The sequence below is a fragment of the Penicillium hordei genome (genome assembly GCF_028827395.1).
Source record: "Penicillium hordei strain IBT 12815 chromosome Unknown utg000006l_segment0_segment0, whole genome shotgun sequence".
NCBI lineage: Eukaryota > Fungi > Ascomycota > Eurotiomycetes > Eurotiales > Aspergillaceae > Penicillium > Penicillium hordei.
In genome coordinates, this window is record NW_026623147.1 from 2400908 (window position 1) to 2424308 (window position 23401).

A 23401-nucleotide genomic window follows, 5' to 3' on the forward strand; every position below is an offset into this window, starting at 1 on the left:
TAAAGAAGATACACGGAAGGGAGAAAAGAAAAAGTATGAGAGTCCTGAAGCCCCCGATCAGGCTGGTCAGGACGTTGAAGGTTGCTCCGCAACCTCGTGTGGCCAGGGAAGCTCGCCCACCGCCTCCGGTCTCATCTTCTTATCACCAGATACGTCCGCGTTCATGGGATCTACATCCATGGCTGCAAAACATGGCCTGTCGCTGCCTCACCTGCAATCTGGTGAGGTGGCACTACTAGATTATTCTACAGATGACTCTCGCGATGTCGTGACTTTATCGGATAAAGAGACCTTGGTGTTGCAGCTCTACAACCAAGTCCAGGAACAACAACTAGAAAAGGCATTTCTCGAACAAGGTACACCTGATAAAGGCTTCGCTATACTTAAATTCTTGTTTTTTTTTTCCTTTTTCGGTCCTTTTTTGCTTTTTTGTCTGTCTTCATTTCTAATCGCTTTCATCCTATTAGAAATGGAATCATTTTCGGGCGCAGATACCGAAGAACAGCTCGCAATAGCCGAACGTGAGCTCCTCGAGGCGCGATCTACTTACACGGTCAGGAGGAAGGCCGTTCGCACTATCCTCGTGACCGAGCCTATTCTCAAAGCTGTTCACCTGAAAGCTGCCACCCCTGCTGAGAGGTACGTACCCACGAAAAGCCCTAGAGTTAGGTCGAAGTCTAATAGAGGCATACACAGAGCCCTTCTCTGTCTGGTGAATCGTCGCGATGTGCTTGCGCTTGCACATGAGAATCTTGCGTCGGCACATGACTTGGTGATGAGGCAGCTCTCGAACCTAGAAGTAAAGAATCTACAAATCAATCGCGAAAACCAGGAACTGGTGCGCCAGCTACTAGAGCTCACGGAAGAAGATTCATCCTGGAGAGAGAAGCTTGAAGACCCCGAGCTGCTGTCGCACCTTGACAGTTTTGAAACAGATTTAAAAGCGCGCAAAGCTCAGTGGGAGACTATGAAGTCTATTGCAAGTGCTGTAGTTATTGCCAGTGGACTAAATTGGGCCGATGACAACATGCTGCGCGCGTTGGTGCTGGATGAAAGTGATGACTGATGTTTTTCTTTTCGACGCGTTCGGATGTCCGTTTTTTTTTTACGATCCTCTAATTCATTCCGGCCCCTAACTGTAATTAGGAGCATAGGTGCTGTACAATAATACCCAAGTCTCCGGAACATTCGATTCCTATTTCTTAAGGGGGAAAAAAAGAAATGGTAATTTTGAGCCGAATAATGTGGACTGGATAATAATTATTACCAGGGCAACATGCTGAGTCCATCAGTACTGCAATAATGACGGCTATACACAGCGGTGTACAACACTTCGCGTCTTTGAAGTAAGGGCTCTATGCTCGGATAAAGACATAACTAACTAGCTCCCTTTATGATTAGTTAGTAGAGATCAGATATAAAATGATTTGGAGCGCACAATACAGACGCGACTCTATGACGCTTTCCTGTCGGAAGGCGTGGAACTGTAGTACATTACAGGTGGATTAGCCCGTACACTCAGTACTCCATTACTGCAGTATCGACGGTATGTGTACGGAGTAAAAAAGGGACATCTTTGCTGAGGGAACACCAGAATGTCCACAAATGGTCTATGCGTTTTTATGGATTTGGCAATCTCTACTCTGTACGGCGTACGGACTTTTGCTTTCGATCCGACAATCTGGCAACTTTAGCAAGATGTTAGCCTATAGAGAAGACTGTCTAGAAGATAAATGAGGTATTCCGGCGACTTGAGCGGTAGGAGCGTGCTAGATAGAATATCCATGCTAAAGCCTACTCATATTGGGTAAGAAATCCATTCTGAATTTAGCTTGTGATGATGGTGTGATCCGGCTCTGTAAGGAAGGAGTCTAAGCTTGATCATTTATTCTAAGACGTTCCATGTCCATACCGTTTTACTTTGTAACCTATCAGTCTGGGCATGGGTAACCCTCGAGCTAAGAAAACAGCGATACCATGTTCACCCATGCTTCTCACTCTAGAACACATGACTCTTATCAACAAGATAACTAGTTAATCAATGTCAATAGTTATGTACTTCAATGTTCCTTAGGTTCCTAGGTACCTGCCCAGCCATGTTTTCAACTGGGGTTACGCTAAAAGGGTACTCCACGCTTATGATTGAGCAACCATTCGCCCTTGCCTGAAGATGATAGTTCAATACTAACACTTATGTACACACACCCGGAGGCACACTTTGCGTCTGTGATAATTAGTGTTTGCATCATTACACAAAATCCTCAACTGAATGATAATATCAATGGTTTTGACACCGAGAGCTTAAGTAGACCTTTTCTGAATCCTTATTTTATCGATTAGAGGAAATAATGATGCTAATGATAGTGAACTGGGACTGTTTTTCTAGAGCCGTAGAGGTACCGCGTATAACTTATGTACCTATGCATAACCTTGCGACTCGCGGCCAAAGCGATTATACGCTATACCATATGGAAGCAAGTTCATAATGTCCAATGTCTGTACGGAGTACACAAGCATCCTGCCTCAAACTGAATATGTTATGAAAATGTTTGATTGTTATTTCTATATCCTTCCGCATGTCTCTTAGAGGTGTTTCTCTGGGATTTTTATGACATACATTATAGCCTACTTTGCAACAAACATAAGGGTAAAAGAGTCTTGATGCCTATACTATTATTCAATAGAATAAATTTCGCAATAACTATAAGTGAACTATATCAATTAGATGATAAACACTTGTTGTAATAATAGGTACGAGGTACTTGCCGAGCAGACGCTTTTACTATAGTATTACCGTGTACCGTATACCTGTACGTTTGCGCGGTTTATTAATATGACGGAGCGCAATCCACAAGTCCCAGATGCCGGAATGATGGTCTCGTTTCATAACGCCGTATTGAATTCTCTAATTCATTCAACTGCCCACAAAGACTTGCCTATGGAAAAAAAAATGGAAAAAAAGAAAGTGCATGGATTTATCAATTTCAAACGATATAAATGGAATTTTTGTAGGTAAATTAGGGAAATAATACGTAAATTTCGAGGAATCAGTTGTAAATAGTATAGTGGCCAGTGTAAATTACAAGTATTGAACCATACGTTGCTCTTCAGCCAGTCAGCGAAACCAGCGAAACCGTGCTTGCCTTTCCCTTGCTGTGGCCCCCCTCTCTTTGCTACTACTACGGCCCTCCCCCCTCTACTCTTCTCTTCTCTTACTATCTTCCTACACTACTACAACTCCCCCATACAAAACTCCCCTTACAAAAAAAGGTACTGCATATCAACCCCGAGTTCTATAAATCAACACTTCTGAAGCACATTTCCTCCACCACCACCACACCCCCTTTTTTTCCCAGTTCTTTTAGTCCTTGGAATCCTTTATCTTCACCTCATTGCCTGTCTTTTTTTTTCCCAATTTGCGCCGTCCTTGCGGTCGCGCGCTACACCTTGATCTATGTTCTTGTCCACCTAACTAACATGAAAACCCACAGTTCCCTTTTTTTCAACATATTCTAATTCGTGATCATCGAATTCATGTGAGTTAATCTTATCCCTATCGTCTCGAATCTCTGTTTTCCCTCGGTCGCAAGTGGTTGACTTGCGCGCAACGCGTCGAGCAAACACTCGCGTCCATCCTTCTCCCCTCTCACCTCCCCTCTAATTTCTTTAAATACCATGTCAATTGCGCATACAAACCTCCACTGGACACAATTGCACCTTTCGTTTCTCCTGCAATACATCTATTGTGGCAAAAATCCTCAGAAATCGCATCTAACCTTCATCAGTCATCATGCCTAAGGACAGCAGCACCACCAAGTCTACTCGCAAGGCCCCTGAGAAGCGCGTCCAGCGCCGCAAGAAGGGTAAGTTAAAATCAAACAATCAGTCCCCGGCTTATACTAATTTACTTACTAGACCCCAATGCTCCCAAGCGTGGTCTCTCCGCCTACATGTTCTTCGCCAATGACAACCGCGACAAGGTTCGCGAGGAGAACCCCGGCATCAGCTTCGGTCAGTGAATCTACTTCCCCAGCTTCGTTGTATATATCTAACATTCCTACAGGCCAGGTTGGCAAGCAGCTCGGTGACAAGTGGAAGGCTCTGAGCGAGACCGACCGCAAGCCCTACGATGCTAAGGCTGCCGCTGACAAGAAGCGCTACGAAGAGGAGAAGGCCGCCTACCTCGCCAAGGCTGATGAGGAGGAAGAGGAGGAATCCTCTTAAATGCCCTCTAGCTTCACTTCGTCTTTTGCCTCTGGGCGTTTGTGTTTCTCTAATGGTTCTCCTGATTTTTTTTTTCGGACGGTTTCGTGCACGGTTTCTGGGTTTGGAGGACGGCTGGGGTTTACTTTGCTTCTGAACTGTGCCTCTTTGCTCTTATCGGGGGTATTAAGTTATCAATGGGAGATCTCAACCTTTTAAATTGGTGCCAAAGCATACTTCCAAGTAAATTTAAAACGATCGTAAGAAAAGCAAGCAAGCGTTGGCAAACTCACTTGCTTGTGGGGATGATTCAAAAGTAAGCTTCAGTCTGTTGTGCAAGGGATTTTCTCCGCGCTGTTCAGATTGACCTCACTTCGGCTCTGGTTTTTGGCTGCCGAGCTTCGGGGAAGCTTCGGGAGCTCTCCAGAGCTCTTGAGCTTTTTTGCCCCGCAAAACCGGGCGGGGTTCACCGCCTGCGTCATTCACCGCCCCAATAATCCGGGGTCGAAGCTCGGAGCTTAACCTTGAGTTTGTTTCGAATGCTGTGGGAATCTTCCAAGCAACGTCGCTTCGTCCGCTAACCATGGACTTTTATCGGAAATTCCCAAACCCAGATCAAAGCGGAAGTCAAACAAAAGTCAGCAGAAGAGCCGTCATGGTTAATCATAAAGCGTTATCGAAGACTACGATGTATTAGGAGCTCACAACTATCTGGAGCTCGGGATTCGTGAAGCCCCGACCCTAGATACTCGAGCCTCGCTCTGGAGGTGCAAACACTTTGGACGCTGGTAAGCTCTTTTAGGATGGCTGGGATCAGCTATATATCCTTAGGGCTAGCGCAAGTGAATGCACGCGGGGCATACTTATGCAATATGGGTGGGGGTACGACGATGCGATTACGACATAATACAGCGCGATTATACGCGGGATATGACGATACTTTACGGGCGCGAAGACACACACAGTGTGATCATTATACAAGACGGTTACACTTGGGACTCACGACAAGACGGGCAGACAGCAGGGCGACAATGCGATGAGAATTGTTTCACCACAACACTGGGCTCATGGATGGTGCTTCAGCCCTACGGGCACAAGATCTCAGTAAGTATCTATCTACTCCTAAACGGGATTTTGATGGACTTGTCGAGTTATATGCACAGCATTATGCATTTGGACTAATCCTGATCTTGCTGTGTCAATATAGCCTCGATGCGTGGTTTATTGCCACATACGTATCAAACCACACCATTACGACAACTCCAGCCATAAGGGTGCGATACATATACGCACCATTCAACGAGCGGCGCACGTGGAAGCAATATATAGTATAGCCGGACAGGAATAACCAGCAGCGGTGTTTGTTCAAAGCCATGTTACGCTAGTATAGCTACTACGACTATAGTCGAATCATTCTTTTCCTGGCATAATTGTGCGTAGCGCCTGAGACTAACAAAGCCTGATATTTCTTAAGTCGAACACCCATCCCGTAAGTGTGGAGGGATCTCGCAGAGTATGCGATTATATTTTTTACGCATGTTGAACGATCCATGTAGTTAACTTGTTGAATTCAATACTCTGTTAGATGCCTTTCTGTTGGCGCTTGCTATCCAACAAGTACTGGTGGTTTTGCAGCTGTAGTGAGTAAATCAGATATGAATAACTATACGCTCGATGAGCACAGTGCGATTAGGAAACTGCATTCAATTAATCGCGAAGTACTTTCGACATTCTAGAGCTCTGTAGCCTGTGCCGATCTAGCTCGACTTTGTTATATAACGCGGTTTCCATAGTGACAGTCTTGGCCCCAAACAGCCCTAATAAGCACATTTACGCGAGTCACGGAAATATTAATATGTTCTAGCCCGTTCTAAATTCAACATTTGCATATATATGTACACCGGATTCTCGGCTGCGATCGATGACTTTCCCTTTCCGTTTTACTGCTAAACTGTCGATTAAATAGTACCCAGCAAGATTAACTGTTTCTTTTGACCGCATCTGACACCCACATCTACCACATAACCAGTTTCTTAGACTGCATTTGCTGAATTAGGCTGGTCCATCATACCATCACCCCCGGCCGCCTCGAGCAGGAAGCAAACCATCTCATCCAGCGCTCTTGTCCGATCAGCAAACGCGAGGCTCAAGGTCCCATTTCTCATCTGCTGTGGGAAAATAATTCCCATAGCCATGCATTCGTGCAAAGCTGTATTCCCTTTTGCATTGGTGACACTAACACTAGCGCCTCGGCCAAGTAGAAATTTAGTCGCCTGTGTCTAACGTAGGTTTCTAGCCATAGGTGCAATACGGTGTTTTGCTCCTATCTTGTTGGTTTGTTTTGGAACCGCACGATAGAAGGATATTTATCAGAGCGGTTTCGATGGGTTCTCCGGCCATGCAGTGGGCAGCCAGTTTATAAAGTACGGTTTGACCATTAAGCATGACTCACTAGAGATGTGAAGTGAGGGAGAAGGATTTAGCGTCGACCCTAAGGTGATCTTACCTTAGCGACGCTATATATAGACTTTAAGCTGTGGAGTATATAAGCCCGAAGAAGAGGAGCACATTTTGCTAGAGACCTCGAACTGAAAGCAACCCCCATTAACTTGATGATATTTGCTTTCTAGTGTTCCACTTTATAACCTATTCTCTCTGAATGGTTTCCTCGACTTTCGTGCAAGTTTTCACAAGCCAAATCCAGGAACCAAGAGTTTATCTATTCCGTACTCCCTGTACTCAAGACGCTTTATCCTATTGGTCTAAGTGAGGGGGCCATACCTAGGTAAGACTGAACGGTTCTCCACATTTAGGGCTAGGAAATACCTTGGGAACCATGGAATCTGAGTCAACCCGGAGCTTATAGCTCTTAAGCGTATATATAATATATATAATATATTCCCGAGGTCTATATCCTCAACCAGCGGTCTAAGAAAAAGACAACTGGCCAAAGATGACGAAGAGATTAGGACTCCACTAAGCCCCGCCATTCGCGCGTGAACACGTCAGATCTTGGGGCGCAAGGGAGAACCCTGAGAGAGCCGCATGGGCAATAATTTTTTTTTCCTTCTTGTCTTTGTTAAATAATCTTAATTGTTCACATGTAAGCTTATTGGCCTATTTAATTCCTAATTTTTTTTCCCGTAGCCCCTCTTCGAGAACCCTCCCCACCGTATCCCTCCCCCTCCCCAAAAAAAAATATAAACCTCCCCCCCTCGAAGCCTTATGGCCTAACTCTGTGAACTATAAGATGGCTCAGGCTCTGCGCGCATCTCGTCAGAGCGCCGACGACGTGGCGGCTGGCTTCTCTGCATTCCGAGATCCTCTCCCAGAACACGTGGGCGAAATCACATCGCTCATGTCCGAGTTATACGCAATCAGCTCATCCATGTCCACCCTGGAACGTCTAGCTGAAGATCCCCGAAATCGCCGTTATTTCGATATGATCAAATCCGACTTGAATGTCGTGCAAGCCAGTTTCACATATACAATCGAGGATATCGGCGATATTTTCAGAGGCCTCGATGGCCCCGATGCTAGTTCGGCGAGATACAAACGCACATGGGTGATTATGAGCCGGTTCTTTTGGGATCAATCAAATTATACCCTGGCCACCCGTCTAGCCAAGTATAAGACAGTCTTTAAAGAGTTCAATGACTTGGTAAGAGAGTAGGTGCTCCCAAAAAAAAAGCCAAAAAGGACTAGTAGAAAAAGTGCATGTGTATACATACTTACTCACGGTCTTTATTAGGGGTCACTATACCTCCTCGCTTCTTGTGGGCCTCGTCGGTGGCTTCAAGACTTTACTCTCTATACAAGATGGCCGGTTTGCTGCTCGCTTTGAAGGCATGACGCTCCGTCCGCATGACTCGCCTACCGGTAACCGCGCGAGTCCCCCGAGCCCAGTGAGGGAGCGCCCGCTGAGGGAGCGCCCGGTAATAGACCGCCCAGTGAGGGACCGCCTAGTGAGAGACCGCCCGGTGAGGGACCATCCGGTGAGGGACCATCCGGTGAGGGACCATCCGGTGAGGGACCATCCGGTGAGGGACCACCCGGTGAGGGACCACCCGGTGAGGGATCGCCCGGCGAGTGACCGGAATGCACGACGGCAGAGGTCATACGAGCGCACTCGACCGCCGCATATGTCTCCGCCGATGTCATCTTCCTCCACCACTTCTTCGGATTTCCCGCCCTCTGTACCAGATATCCCGCTCTCGCCGCTTACTTCTGCATCTGCAACGACGGCTACTAGCCATTCGAGTGACCCTGATGTTATCAAAGAGCACTGGGCCAAGGAAACGTTCGGCTCTAGTGGCACCAGCACTCCTCTACCATCCGTCAGAGAAAAGTGAGTTATCGATAGGTTGCTTTGCTTGTCGGCATTTTGCTAATATATTCGGCAACAGGTCACAATGCTGCGGAGACCCTTATCCGGGTATTAAACAATTAATTAAAGACAAGGGCTTCGAGGAGCTCCTTCAACTGCAAGTTGAGAATATATACCTCTTTGGAGCATATGTTTTAACACAGTATAGATCCCTGAACGACGAGTCCGATATGCGCGTCTCCTTCTACCTAAGAAGAACAGACCACCGCGTCCGCATCCTTTGCAGGGAACCCCACCGGACGGGGCCGAGTGACTACTACTGCTTGCCGCTTAATTTACTTGAGGTCTTGCGAGATGGCTCTTGTCTCCGAATATGTAGGCGGCGGAATCGCGGCACAGAGCTTGTTCTATGGACGCAATTGAAGTTCACCACATTGGAAGGTCAGCAGTGCCCATCTGAAAGCTCTGCCTTAGCTATCGAAGTGACATGCTTACAGCTTTTATGTTGTAGATCTGGTGCTATTCCATGGCACATTCCTTGCCTTGCGCTCCCAGGATGCAGGCCACCCTGTCGGAGAAATTCTAGACTATGAGCTGGCACACGAACAAGAATGCTTTGGAGGGTATTTAATCCATACCAAAAAGGAAATTAAGTGCACGGAGGCTGACATCTGCTAGCACAATCACCGACGATGACTACGTGCACGCGTTGCGCGTATACAAAGATACGGTCACTGGAGCCGTACGACTCCAGTCGTCAGTCCACCTAGGCGACTTGAACCAGTATGTCAGGTGTCGATTCAGCGAACTAAACACTAAATGCTAATAACAATGAACGCAGTACACCCGTCTGGACTGCGTTTGTCACCCACAACCTCGGGAAACGCAGTTGGCTTAAGTCGTACGATTCGAAAACGGTGATTTTGCGTAATGTCAAGCCTGTGGTATTTATGTCTATGGATGATTATACGCCGCCGCAGACGCCACATGGACATCATGTCCTCGAGTTCACAAGCTCTTCTGGTAAGTAGTTAGACCTCAAGGGAACCTGATCTCGAGTATTGTTGACTGATTGGACTTTGTTTTAGATGCCAGGGAGTTCTTGGATGTCATGGATGAATTGGGTGATTGAGTCGTGATAGGGATTGCGGTGGGACTTGCAGTTTATAATTGGAATCTCTGTTCTGACATGATGAGTTATGAGTTATGTTGATATGACTGCGATGATTCAAGATTTCAAAAGACGTCGATTGCTTCCTAGTAGTTCCGATAGTTTTGCCCTTCTTTGGGCCCTATTTTTATTTTTATTTTTATTTCTCGTACAACAGGCTTCAAGTTTGTCGTCGCCATAGCAGCCCTACCACTGGCTACACTGTATAGCTAGAGCACCCTACCTTCTGAGATCCTCAGATCTATTGACATATATAGACACACAGACTATATTCAACCAAATCCATTGTATGGGAGTAAAAGCGCAAGTTAACTAATGAGGGTATCACACATACAAAAAGAAAACGCAAAGTAGAAAGCAGAAAGCACATTGTCAACCAAAGCGCGGGAAAATGCAATGGAAAGGTGATAAGGCATCACTTGGCCACCGCGGAACACGAGAGAAGAAACCAAGAAAGTCCTAGGAAGTCCTAGGAAGTCCTAGGAAGTCTCCTTGTCCTTGTCCTTGTCCTTTGTAGATTCGGCAATATCGTCTGGGTCGGGATAAACCATGACCATGTACCGTCGCCACAGTGGGCATTTAGTTCGGTCATACGGGGTGTCTGACTCAGGGTACAACCACATCGAGGGCGGTGGTTTAGGCGGAGGCGTGGTTTTTGGCTTAGGGTTGCGTTCGGCTTCAAGGTCCTCCAAGCGCCATCTCTCCCTCCTCTCTTCCTGAAGTCTGTTGATCTCTTTGATTCGCCACTCTTCATGAGCCTTGCGCTCAGCCATCCTTTCCTCGTCCGTTTTCCGCTTGAATAAAGTCTCCTCTCGCAAAACTCGGAGTTCTTCCATCTGCTGCTTACGCTCCTCCTCGTCGGTGGAAAAGTTATAGAATCCGGTTCCACGGTTGCGAACCTCTGTTTCGGCATCGTAATGCTTCTTCTCTGGCGGGGTAGGCGAGCGGTCACGGCGAGCAGCGAGATGGGACATGTGGGACGCAATGTTGGCATCGGGATTAAAGGCTTCTGTCTGAACGGTCTCTCCGTAAATCAAATTGTCAGGACGAGTAGGACGCCAGCGTTCCTGGGCAGCTCTGCCACCGGCTTCTTCCTCCTTGGCGCGAGCGGCTTCGGCGGCTTCGGCGCGAGTGCCACGGCGAGAACGGCCAAGATCGTCTTCGTAAGAAACAATAGATGCATTGTCGTCATCGGTTTCATCTTGCTTGAGCGGCTCCTCGTTTGCGTGCTTCAGATCGAAATCAACCAATACGTCTTTCTCCTTGCGTCGTAGCCGGGCTAGGTAGGCGTCCGGATCGGATGGATCAACTGGCATGTCATCATCATCACTGTCACCGGCAAGATGCAGTCCCTTCTTCATATCCTCGTAGACGCGTGCTTTTTCCTGCATGCGGCGTCGAGACCGGCTCAGCGTGCTGGCGTCAACGGAGCCAATGTCCTGGGTGCTCCTGTGGACCTGCTTGAGCGCCCTGTTGTCATCTGCGAGATCGGCAGCTGCGCGCTTCTGAGTTCCTTTGTTGTGCTTTGAAAAGATATCTGACTTCGGATGCTTGGAGGGACGGTGGCGCCCGCGCGACGAAGCCGAGGTCGCATCTTGGGCGATGAGTGAAGAGAGCTGAGAGGTGAAGGCGAGGTTTGAGGAAGTGGTTTGTTCAGTTTTGTTCTTTTTCAGACGGGGTTGCCCGTATAGGGAGTCCTGGTCTGCAGGCATGATGGTGTGAACGGGTACGTATTGTGTTATGTCAAGAAGGAAGTTACCAATTTCACCGAAGTTCTACGTGCTACAATGCCATCCGCTTATCGATAAGCACAATGGGCCGATATACACCGCCAAATCCTTGCATATCAGTTTCTGCCAGCCACTGATGACTAAGGCCGATGTTCGGGGCAGCCCCGCACCCCCACTACTCAGGTGAATCGATCGCGTTCGTGACTCAATTGATCAATCTTTTAATTTTGATCTGATATTGAACTCTTGGTTGAGAATCAGAAAGTTAAATTGATCGAAATCATCAAGAAAAAAAAGTATACAATCAGCATCATGTCCGCTAGCCCTATCTACCTTGGTGTCATTGGTAGGTGACCCCCACTACTGAGCTTGGAAAAGTCCGAATCAATTGAGTACTAACGATTTGATGAATCAGGTGTTGGAGGCGTTGGTACTGCCTTCCTCCAACAGCTTGCTCGTCTCCCCAATGCGCCTCAGCTTGTCGTCCTTGCCCGTTCCTCCCAGACCCTCCTTGCTCCCACTCCCGCCTATTCGCCCGCCATCCCCGCCGCTGACTGGGCCACAGCTTCTGCTGTACCTTCTCTGACCAAGAGCGGTGCCCTACAGGCCGAGGAGATTGCCACATACCTTGCCGCAGCCCCTGGCCGAGCCATTTTGGTCGATAACACTTCCGACATTAGCCTGGCCCGGCAATACCCCACATTCCTCAAGAAGGGCATCTCAGTAGTGACCCCCAACAAGAAGGGTTTCTCCGATGACCTATCCCTGTGGAAGGATATCTTTGCCTCTGCAGCTGAAGGCAAGGCTCTCGTGTACCACGAGAGCACCGTCGGTGCCGGCCTGCCCGTGTTGTCCACCCTAAAGGACCTGGTGGCCACCGGTGACGAGGTCACCCGCATTGAGGGTGTCTTCTCTGGCACTTTGTCCTTCCTCTTCAACAACTTCGCCCCCGCATCAGGCTCTTCCGATGCGCAGTGGAGTGCCGTCGTCGCCCAGGCTAAGGAGTTGGGCTACACCGAGCCGGATCCTCGTGATGACCTGAATGGCATGGATGTTGCACGCAAGCTGACCATCCTTGCCCGTGTTGCTGGTCTGGAGGTCTCTAGCCCCGACTCTTTCCCCATTGAGTCGCTGATCCCCGCTGAGCTCGAATCTCTGCCTTCATCCGCAGACGGCATTACCCAGTTCATGACCCGCCTCCCTGAGTTCGATGCCCAGATGGCCAACATCAAGGACACTGCTGAGAAGCAGGGCAAGGTTGTGCGCTATGTTGGTAGCATTGATGTCGCTGCCAAGGCTGTCAAGGTCGGCCTGCAGTACTTCGATAAGGACAGCGCCATCGCAGGTCTGAAGGGCAGTGATAACATCATCAGCTTCTACACCAAGCGCTACGGTGCCAATCCCCTGATTGTCCAGGGTGCCGGTGCTGGTGGTGATGTTACTGCCATGGGTGTTTCGGCCGATCTTATCAAGGCCGTCGAGCGCCTGCGCTAAATGTTGAGTCTTGGAGGCCCACAAAGATAAAACCCAAAATTTGACAATGCATATAAAGTATAAAGAAACACACTTCCTTTAGCTCCAAGTCTTGTATCATATCTACCCCTCCTAGTAACAATTCCACCCATACAGATCATGCTGATCCTATACTACATAGGTAGTTAACTGACATTTGACTTACAAATTAGGTATAAATGGCATATCCCCTATGATATAATGGTATAGGTGGTACATGCATTAGCTACCAAGAATTAACATAGTCTTAGCTGCTCCGCATGGACAGAATTGTTACTAGGGAACTATATAATTCATGGATTTTGCACAGAACCCCAACATATATGCAGTGGTCTAGGACCTTAGGAAGTCCTTCAATGCTTCCCCCCACACATCTCCCTTCTTATAAGCATGCATTTCTGGCACATTCCCCCTCTTCAAGCCATCGATCGCATTCGCCAGGTCCTCACCACAGCCCTCATCCTTAATCTGCTTAACCGGATACGTGTAAGTATGAATGGTAAAGACAAGAGCCTCGGACACCGGCAGCCGATGCAGTGTCTGACGCTCACATCGGAGAACAGTCTTTGATAATATCAGCGCTATCCCAGCAAATCAACTTCCTCCCATCCAACATACCTGATCAACATTCAATTCCCCGGGCTCAATAGCCTCCTCTTTTCCCCCGCCACAGCATGTGTTCCACTAAAAGCAGCAAACAGACCCGTTTCAATAGTAATACTCCAATTGAGTCGTTTCACAAACTTCCCAACCTGAAGGCGTCCAAAGAATCTGTCCATGCTGCGCTCCATCTTTTCCCGATAACGCGGGACCGGTATATGAATATCTACTAAACGCAACCCGAGTTTCTTGCGCGTGTTGAAGCCAGCCGGAAAGCAGGTTACAAATGCCTGTAGTACATATTTCGGTTGTTCCTCGCTATCGGATGAGGGCTCGGGGAGCAGGATCAGGAAATCATCGTCTACTGTCTGGGACAGGATTTCCAGGGCCTGGATTGCTGGCGTCCTTGGTGACAGGGTTGTTGGCCATGTTGTGCCTGTTACCAGGTTTTGGAAGATCGAGCTTTCGGCGTTTAGCTTGAACATGCTCGGGTATCGGGTTGGTAGGTATGTTCCTAGCACGAAATTGTATAGTTCGCTAATGGCGGGGCGGATGCGAGGGTCTTCCTCTGGTGTTTGATCGTTGTTGATTGCTACCACGACATCATGGTGCTGCTCGAGTATGGACTTGCGGAGAGCGAGTCGGTCCTGGTAGGTTTTGTCCATCGGGAGGAGCTCTGATGGGTCGAGGTTCTCAAGTGCTAAGATGCATTAGTCTGGATGTGTGTCGAGTGTTGTGATCTAGCATATTTGTATAAGATCGGAAGAGTAGGGAACTCACCCATGGTCAAGTTATATTTGTCTTTTCCTTTGAATGGCCGATATTGTAACTGCTCGGTCTCCTCCCAATTGAATCCTTCCAGAGGTATGATTGGTGATGTCTTATTATCCGAATAAGTTGTCTTCGTTTGCCCGTATGAATTAGCCTTGCGATATTGTCGAATCCTCCACATCGCAGCACACAAGCCCACGATAAGAACATAGAGCAGATTTCTGGGGATAATAGGCCATGGTGCATCAATGTTTAGTTTGTATGGAGCTTCTGCCATGTTCAAAGCGCTATGGAGTAGATCTGAGCTGATGAAGTTTACAATCCTTGCTCAATAGAGAGATTTATTCTCAGAACAACTACTAACTCCGCATGATCTCCGCACGAGAAAGCGAACTTGGGCTGGAAACTTTATGGGCTTATCTCTCTCTACTTTGAGTGGCTGCACTGTCCGTCCATGTTTTCTGATTGACTCACAAGGCCGAGATGGTCCTGCGGGGTTGGTATTTTGAGATAAGATAGTTGGGGAATTATTAGATAGGCAAATCACTGCTAATACCGATTTTGTGTAATAGATTATACTCTACTGGTATCGCACACTCTTCGATGTAGTATAAGTCATGTACATGCAACCTTGGAAGACTCACGGTGTTGCACGATTCGAGACTCAACGGCAATAAGAGAAATGTATGTTTGCTCAATAGTCAAAACGACATAAACCATAGACAAGAGACATAACAATACCACAAGATCGTAAACATCGTCAAATCTCACGAGGAAAGGGACCCAGTCATCATATCTGCCCCGAGCTCCTTTGTTTCAAGACACCATCTCCACTCAAATGTGGATTCGATATTTGGACAACAGGGCTCACGTTCTCCTTCCCAGGGTCATCACGATCTCTCTCCCTTTTCGGCAATGGAGAAGCATCTCGATCTCCCCCCTGGCTGTCACCGGTATCCGTCTCCACGCCGCGCAGTCCAAATGCCCTCCGTTGCCCGCTCGGACGTTCATTCAGGCTCGGCGCGCGAGGGCGCTGTCGACCACGTGCTCGTCCACCAATCCAGGGGACTTCCCAAAGGATCAGTCGATATATCCAGATGCTTGCGTCGAGGAATACGAGGAAAGCCCAGGGGCCAATGGTGATGAGACCGAGGAAGAACTGCAGAATCCGGGGTAAATCAGCAACTGCGTCATAGTGAAGGGGCTAAGGGCTAAAGGCGGGAGAGAAAAAAGGAAACTCACAAAGATCCGAGCCGCCCAGCTCTCGAGGTGGGTAAGCTCCGATGGTAAGATAGAGTACCACGCCATTTTGGTGTGGATTTCGAGTGCTGGTGAGCCCTCGGGAGGTTACGGTTCCTGGTGGGTTGGAGCTGTGTCAGTGCTCTGGCGCGCTGCTACTCGGCGACTCGGTCCACCCTTGCTGACAGCTCCCTTTTCACGGTTGCTTCATTTTTTTAGGGCCACCCAAACGCTTTTGATCCTCAGTTGGTAAATGAAATGTAGAGAATCAAATTGCATTGGCTCAGTTTGGATTCCACGATTAAGGTACTTCGACCTGATTGGCTGGACCCTGAATACTCACGTGATCACGGCCTGACAGTTCGGGTGTCTGTCCAATGAACTACAATGCTTAACGTCTTCCACTCTTTTTTCAAAGAATATATCAATCAATTTAGAGGTTCCTGATCTTGGACCCGTGGCGCGGGTGAATGCCAGTTCTACGTATAGCTAACTAACTAAATCACTAACTAACTAACTATAGTAGAACCTCGGGCTAGTGCAATCTGATAATTAGAGAATTTATTTCCGGTATATCGTGCCGAGGAGGAAGTATTGTTGGCATGAAACTCAATATGTCTTTCGGAGATTCCGGTGAGCGACTGTAAATGCTTAAGGTATCATCTGCAGACGGATGCTGCTTAGTCGCCTTCGATGACATTTTAGACAGTATGGGTGGCTGTATATCTCCCCTTCATACCACGACCATCTTATATGTGTACAAAGAGCCAATCCCTGAGAGGCGCTCTTTTTATATCGCATTGGTCTTTGTGAATGACGGTAATCTCTGCAGTTTTGATTGGATCAGGATTTCTCAGGGCACGTATACCACTCCCATTATTTGGGTATAGGACATAGGTAGGTTCCAACGGTCCGTAAAGTGGAACAAATGCGGGTTCTTCCCATCCATAAAAACTCCCAGGCATCGCCAAAGTTGTGTTACACGATCCTCGCATATGTTCCAAATGAAATGATCTGAGAGGTGGCATAGCGCAGCGATGGAGTTCATACTTCGCCCACTCATATTCGTCACAGTCGATCTGCAAGGCACACAGTCAGGTTCCCTGGGTTTCAGTTTGGCGGGGGTGGCGATCTCACTGAAATGGAAGCCTTTATGGGTCGGGTCATCATGATTTTTCTTTTTGCCATCCGTATGTACTGAAGCTCAAACCGGTCAGAACGTAGTAGTCGGCATAGACTGGTAGGAAAGGCGGGTCAAAGGCCCAGGCAATGATAGAATGCCAGAAAGCATTATAGCTTAATATGAGGGATGTCGAGTTGAAGTTGCTTTGAAATCAGATGTGTCAGCCCTGGAGGATCTGCCAACCATGCTAAAGGCCTACTTCTACTACACACCTGGGTATCACTTAGTTCTTAAGTAATTTACAGGCACTGGTAATGCCCTTCCGGGGTTGTTCTCATCTTCATTTGACAATTGGTGTACTTTCCACCTGAAGGAGAGCACGATTGTGATGAAAGGCGATCAAAGTTCATTTTAAGTACGCCAGGTGGCCAAAAAGGGATAAGAACATGCTCGAATTCTAAAATATTTCTTCCGCTCTCTGTTTCAAAAGGTAGACACCGATATTTTCTCATTTTGCTACGCGCGTTCTTCTCGTTGCCTGCTTTCCGCCGCAAGCTGTTTGGCGCCCTGACCCCACATCCCATACATGAATAAAAAGAATGATAAAGGGAACATCATGCTCCAGCGGTAATACCGACATGAATCTACATCACAGTAATAACGACAAACAAAAGCAAATAGATAGAAGGATGCCAGAGCCCCGAGCACGAACCTTCACATTACGGGTTAGCAGCTAGTATCTAAGGGTTAGAAACGGGGGGGGGGGCATATAAGATTGGATGTTTGTAGAACCCAATAGGTTCCAATATACGCCCCAGAGGGTGGTCTGGTTTAGGCTTCTCCCAATTGCTTAGCGTGTTCTCAAATGTCTCAAACGTCCCAAAAATAAAAATAAAAATAAAAAAATCCACATCGTCTGCCCGGCCCCGACGAGCTTGGCAAAGCTTTAAAGAGCGATTGACAACCGAGCTCCACTCAGTTTATGGGCAAACCCACATTAAACCTGGCTACAACATACGATAATCTCTGTCAACTGATATACTTGGGAGAGTGTACCAGGACTTTGTGGTTTGAATTTAAAAGCCTCCGGCCCATCCCGACGCTAATTGATGGCCGAAGCCCAAGACCCAGTGGGCCCGGCCCGGAACTCAATCATAGGGAATTGTCAACGGAGCGATTACCTGTCGGTGAATCTATGAATTCTCAAAATGTTGAACTTTGGTCAATGTCTGGACTAGCACTTAAATCAGCATCTGAAAAACTTGTGCACCCTGATTGAATTGAGCCAAGACAATATTCAATGTCTTTTCCTGCCGGTGAGGATTCCAGCACCACTCCAAAAAAGAGAGAGCGCACCCAGGACGATGGCAAGCGGAATAGAGGCATCTTGCAAGTCACCTGGATGGACTTTGATCCACCACACGAAAAACCCGAAGGGGCCAGCTACTATGACACAATGGTACATAAGGACATAGGCAAAAGAAACCGCGAAGACGGTTTCGAGGCCCCATATTGGAGAAGTTTGATCTCTTTCAAAACACCTCTTTCTTTTCGGGATGCGTTCTAGGTTCTTTACACCGGTCGGAGCATGCATGCAGTCATGTGGTATCGGCCAAGAGCAAGGGAAGCGACAGCTGTAGAACAAAGCTTCAAACAAATGAGGTGATATTGGAGGATTCTTTGCCCCTGTAGCTCCTGCACGGGGGTTATATTGATAATCCTGGTGGGTGGGAAGTTCTTCGTGCTCGCGAACCATACGTTCAAGCGTCAATCTATTGAACTGATTACGGTCAGCGCTCAGGGTATAAAGCGTCAAAGAAGGGACTTCCTCATCGTACTTTGACGACCTCGCAGTTCTCTAGGCGCCAAATAGAGAACCATAGCCTGAGTCGGCCCCGATGAATGTGATAGCAATCTCTCAATTCTTGGAAGACACTGTAATCGGTACTTTGGTTGTCAACTAAAATTTGGGTTGGTGTCAGAGTTTTCCTCGAGCCGTAAATGCCAAATAAAATCCAGCTCTGAGCCTGCATAGCTAGGTTTGAAGGAGATCGTTTGATTCGCTGTTCCGAGGCAAGGTTTCCACGATGTGGCTGGATTAAAGCTGACGCGCTGGACTGACCATCGCCATTGGACGAAGAAACCGGCCTCGGTTGCGATGCGGACGCGTTATTCTCGGATGGTGTATATTTTCGGGCTGCTGTTGATGCTTGTGCAGCTAGTTCCGATTTTGGTCTTTTTCGAAATATGCCTTCGAGCCAGTTTGGCAGGTTGTATTCTTGGCCCTTTGTTCTGCAAACGTACCGCGATTGGGGTTGATCATCCGACAGAGCGAGTATCTCTTTCACTAGCTCACGTTGATCCGGGGATATTTCTTCCCACTGCCGCTTACCACAGCTCTTAGAGATCTCAGTATTTTTCTTCGCATACGAGGACGTTTGAACTTACACATATCCAGAACATTCGAGATTCGCCATCCTTCAGTGGTTGCTTTGCTGACTCGAGCGGCCACCAATTCCATGTTGTTTCAGTCCTGTCTTCTATCCATACTTTTACCCAATTCACGAACGACAGGTCCTGTGCCTCTGACAACCATATATGACGCTTAGGGATCGACAGAAGCACAGTCTTTAACTCAGGAGACAAAAAAAGCAACATGAAATCCCTGAGAAGAGTCTGGAATGACCAAGCTCCTCTCAAGGTAAGTTTCAAATCGGAGACATTTGGGAATTCGTCTACATCGGAGTCGCTTTCAGAACATGAGGTCGAAGATTCAATCCCAGGCGTTGGAGCTTCATATTCGAGAACAGACAGTGGCCTTTCGGAGTTGCATGTTAGCCATGCTTCGACCCTATTCTTATCTTCTGGAGCAACTTGAAGATCCGGTCTGTGGACAATCCAGTTTTCGTCGTTTTGTTGAAGGATATAAACAGCAAGTTGCTGGCTGATCCGTTGTCTTCCTTGCCTACTCCGTAGCAGCTTTGCGGCGGCTCTCTCAGCCTCGCTCTCCGCTTCTACAGAGAGGTTTTTGTAGTAGGATTTTAGTAAGCGCCTCATATTCTTTGCAAATCGATTTTGGCCCATCTGCAGTATAGCCTTCTCACACAGTGTTCTGAAAAGAGGGTCTTCGGCCAGGAAAACCCGTAAAAGAGCTTTGCCTGTCTTTTCTTCATAAGCGGTTTCATCGGACTTTTGCGAGCCGATTTTATCAATGTCAGACACGGGGGACTGAATTTCGTGGTCATCTATATGCTCAATCTTGCTGGGTTGTTCAGAAGGCAACATTTCAAAATTGACGGGAGATGCTGGTTCCGAGGATACTGTCGACGTTGTAGTATGCAACATAGATGCGTAACCTGGATCTCTGTCTGAGCCTGGTAGACGCTTGTCCACTATTCTATCACCCGTAGCTTGGCTGCTGCTGATTTCGTGGGTCATTTCGGGACTGGTAGCTTTATGACCAGGGTCGACCGCCTGGGGTGACAAGCGTTTCGCCTCTTCGATGCTGTTTATCCGCCGTGTTTGTCCGTATTGACTTTGGTGCATCGTGCGGGTACTTCCGTAGGTAGACTGGCTAGAACGGCGGAGTCCACGCTCCGAACGACTGTCTCCTCGGGTTCGTCGTAAATCTTCAAACTCCCGGCGGCTTGCACCGCCCGCATAGTCAAGGTTAGATCTAGTGACATACTGCTTGGGTCGGCGCCCACCAGCGATGTTCAATCGTATGGCGTTGTGGGTCTCCCCGGCAAGAATGTTGATGGTTTGTTCTTCAATCGTTTTGCGGTCAAATCCCATCTTCACTCCATTTGCTAAGAGAGTCGTTTCCTTGTCTTCTTCCGTTTCTTCGTCTGTGCCGCTGCCACCGCTGCCACCGCTGCTATTAGACCGGCTCCTCTGACCCTGGCGATTGGTGGTTGCCTTGGGGAGCATGGCCTCTGCGGAGGAAGGCTCACCGTCAGTCGGGTTTCGGCCAGACCGTGCTGCCTGGTAGTTCTTTATTTCATGGTCACGATCTTCTAGATTGTCGCCCATATTGCTTGATGGCTCATCCTTGTAGTTGTACGTGGTTGGCTGCCGCCGCTTAGAGCTTGCCACAGCTACCTGGGCACCACGTCGATTATCCTGGTAGGACGTAGATCTTCTGTGGCTATCCCGTAGGCTGTTGGCTCTCTCTAACAGGGCAGTCTCCCTTGACATTTGACTATAAGATCGATCCGACACCACAGGCAGCTCTGCTTTAAGATCCCCTATGTTAAATCTGTCCAGATATCGATATCGCTCTATGTCCCGGTCCATACTTCTGGATGGGCGACGCTGCGAGGGCATAGCAGGGCTCGTTTGGGCCTCGTGTGGCTTAAAGTGTCTCGCCTCATGAATCTGCGGGGCGGCCTTACCCTTCACCTTGGGCATTGGAAGGGGTATTGTTGGTGGCATGCGGTAGAAGTCTTCGTCTGGGTCTTGTATGTACGCTGCTACGGCGCGGCCATATCCGTCTCGTGAGGTACCACGCTCCACAGGACGCTCCACAGGCTCATTGTCGCCGTACAAGGGTGAGTAGGTGCCCGAGTCAACTGTAGGCGGGTTACTATGGAACGAGGAGGATGGACGCGGGCGGGACACCCGGTGGCGGGACATAGTTCGCTCTCGTGGAGTTTCCGATAGATCAGCATACTTTGATGGAGGGTAGTAGGAACCTCCGTATGGAGAAAATACGTATCGGTTGTGCATATGGGCCGAGTCAGATGGCGGAGGCCTCAGATCATCAGGAGCGGCCTGACTCGTCTGACGCGATAGGCTAGTCACCTCACCTAGGCCACCCATCCGTCCTGTTTGTTCGTATCGTATTTGTAGCTTGTTCTCAAAGTTGCTTAGAAATATTGGAAGATCGGGATGGCCAACAGGAGTTGCTTCAATCGCCTGACGAGACACTCGAATGGCCTCTTCGAGGTTATCCAAATGTCCTGTCCGCCCGTATCGAGTTTCAAGCATGTTTCCGAGAGTGCTTAGCCATCCCGTAAGGCTGGGATTCTCGATAGGAGTTGCTTCAACTGCCTGACGAGATAGGCGGATCGCCTCGTCAAGCTCATCCATCCGTCCTGTTTTTTCATATTGACTTTGAAGCTTGTTCCCAAGGTTATACAACAATATTGGGAGATCAGGATGGTCATCCGGAGTGGCCGCGACCGCCTGGCGAGACACCCGGATCGCTTCTTCGAGGTCGTTCATTTGTCCCTTTTCTTCGTATCAACTGTCGAGCATGTTTCCGTGGGGGATCAATCGCCCCGCGAGTTAAGGATGATCATCTGAAATGGCACATACGCAGCGAAGTGGGGTATCGAGGTGTCAGCAGTATCGAGAGTACAAGTTAATATGTCGATCTGAGAACCGGTACTTTACCACTATGCCAGGCTGAATCAGCAGCATCCTAAGCGCATTCTAAATATGTATTATAAGTCCTTACCCACTACCCCACTTTAATATCATCCCGACAACGAGGTATCATTTTTTTCTCTCTTTTCCATAACCTTCCTATGCCATAGTAGCAGTGGAAAATAGCCTGAAAGGTGAGTTATCCCTAGCCAAGCGTATAGCTATCATATACGCTTATAGAATAGAGCTTCGTAGACAGTGTTACGCACTGCAAACTAGTCATATTTAGGTTAGACGGGTTCAGAGTATACTTGTTGCCTAGCTAGTTCTTTAAAGGAAAGAGTATATTTTAATGAGAATACTAAGTTTAAGGAGTAAAAGAAAAGAAAGAAAAGAATCCCCGAAATAGGATCCTCTATAGGATCCTTTATAATCAATTAAATAAATAATAAACTACGCTAAGGCGGAAATCTTTAGTAGAATCGAATTTCCTTTCCCTAGATCCTCATATATATATCTTTATTACTACCGGTATTATTATCTTCTTTGATACGATAATATTATTATAGAAAATTATTCCGACTATACTAAGTAAGCGTATACTAGATGGAGAGATTAAGAAGTAATAGGAATTATATAAACTAGATATAAGCTAGTTCTTAAATATATAAATTTTTAGAGATAAGGAGGAAAAGAAGCTTTACTTATACTAGGATAGCTATATTAAGAGTACAGTAGCTAGATATAATTTAATTACTATAAGGAAAGTAGGATCTCTACTAGCTACTACCGAGTAACTAATTCTATATATTTGCGGAGCGAAGCGAAGCAACTTACATCACAAGACCGCGAGTGTCACGTGGCTATTCTTTTCCCCTACAGGTCTCAAATCCATAGTTGAGAGTCGACCCACTAGGGCTGGATGTTCCTCTACAGAGACACTCTGTAAGCTATGCATGGGCGTCGGCGCTAACGGAATCCGAAATTGAGCCTGGGGGAGCGAGAGTATCTTGTACGGATGATCTTTACGCATTGATATGGAAAAGAGCACTAGTGTTTGAGACGAACTTTTTCAGACTACTGCAAGAGCTAACAGTACCAAAAACCTCCTTTTCCAAGAAATGAATTGCAAATATAACTCAGCTATTCTATGCCAAGTTTTAATCCGCTAGACCAGGCTAACAAGATAGGCCAGGAAATTTTACTTCACGTGGAGTGAAGGCCCGAGGCTTAAATGTGAGAAGCAATTATGTATTGCTTATTCGGATCCCACCGCAAAGTCTAATTGATTAAACAGATTACTGTATAGTGCAAAAATTCGATCGAATAGCATCAATCAGAGGCCGCCAAGGTTG

At 47.6% G+C, this 23401-nt stretch overlaps 8 protein-coding genes across 8 annotated transcripts; 5 read left to right on the plus strand and 3 right to left on the minus strand.

Annotated features, from left to right (window-relative positions):
• Positions 1–7: 7 nt before the first annotated feature.
• Positions 8–1066, plus strand: N7537_011552 (centromere protein H; the record flags this gene model as incomplete). Its single annotated transcript, XM_056902606.1, has 3 exons — positions 8–356; positions 468–639; positions 697–1066. Coding segments are annotated over 3 exons (891 nt in total), but the record flags the coding sequence as incomplete, so codon positions are not given.
• Positions 1067–3790: 2724 nt separating this feature from the next.
• Positions 3791–4224, plus strand: nhp6 (high-mobility group nucleosome-binding protein; the record flags this gene model as incomplete). The annotated part of the gene is made up of 3 exons (XM_056902607.1): positions 3791–3863; positions 3916–4011; positions 4064–4224. 3 exons carry the CDS (start codon positions 3791–3793, stop codon positions 4222–4224), a joined length of 330 nt encoding a protein of 109 aa, XP_056747894.1.
• A 3229-nt stretch (positions 4225–7453) lies between these two features.
• N7537_011554 (uncharacterized protein) lies at positions 7454–9662 on the plus strand (the record flags this gene model as incomplete). Its single annotated transcript, XM_056902608.1, has 7 exons — positions 7454–7872; positions 7955–8551; positions 8739–8971; positions 9042–9153; positions 9209–9313; positions 9372–9553; positions 9619–9662. 7 exons carry the CDS (start codon positions 7454–7456, stop codon positions 9660–9662), a joined length of 1692 nt encoding a protein of 563 aa, XP_056747895.1.
• Positions 9663–10180: 518 nt separating this feature from the next.
• On the minus strand, positions 10181–11413 carry N7537_011555 (CCDC174 family protein; the record flags this gene model as incomplete). Its single annotated transcript, XM_056902609.1, has 1 exon — positions 10181–11413. The coding sequence occupies one exon, from the start codon at positions 11411–11413 to the stop codon at positions 10181–10183; it is 1233 nt and encodes a 410-aa protein (XP_056747896.1).
• A 302-nt stretch (positions 11414–11715) lies between these two features.
• On the plus strand, positions 11716–12925 carry N7537_011556 (homoserine dehydrogenase; the record flags this gene model as incomplete). Its single annotated transcript, XM_056902610.1, has 2 exons — positions 11716–11777; positions 11847–12925. The coding sequence occupies exons 1-2, from the start codon at positions 11744–11746 to the stop codon at positions 12923–12925; spliced, it is 1113 nt and encodes a 370-aa protein (XP_056747897.1). The 5' UTR covers positions 11716–11743.
• Positions 12926–13276: 351 nt separating this feature from the next.
• N7537_011557 (heme-dependent oxidative N-demethylase family protein) lies at positions 13277–15622 on the minus strand (the record flags this gene model as incomplete). The annotated part of the gene is made up of 6 exons (XM_056902611.1): positions 13277–13507; positions 13562–13627; positions 13684–14243; positions 14324–14584; positions 15149–15473; positions 15557–15622. 6 exons carry the CDS (start codon positions 15620–15622, stop codon positions 13277–13279), a joined length of 1509 nt encoding a protein of 502 aa, XP_056747898.1.
• Positions 15623–17976: 2354 nt separating this feature from the next.
• Positions 17977–18243, plus strand: N7537_011558 (uncharacterized protein; the record flags this gene model as incomplete). Its single annotated transcript, XM_056902612.1, has 1 exon — positions 17977–18243. One exon carries the CDS (start codon positions 17977–17979, stop codon positions 18241–18243), a length of 267 nt encoding a protein of 88 aa, XP_056747899.1.
• Positions 18244–19085: 842 nt separating this feature from the next.
• On the minus strand, positions 19086–21902 carry N7537_011559 (uncharacterized protein; the record flags this gene model as incomplete). Its single annotated transcript, XM_056902613.1, has 1 exon — positions 19086–21902. One exon carries the CDS (start codon positions 21900–21902, stop codon positions 19086–19088), a length of 2817 nt encoding a protein of 938 aa, XP_056747900.1.
• Positions 21903–23401: the final 1499 nt, after the last annotated feature.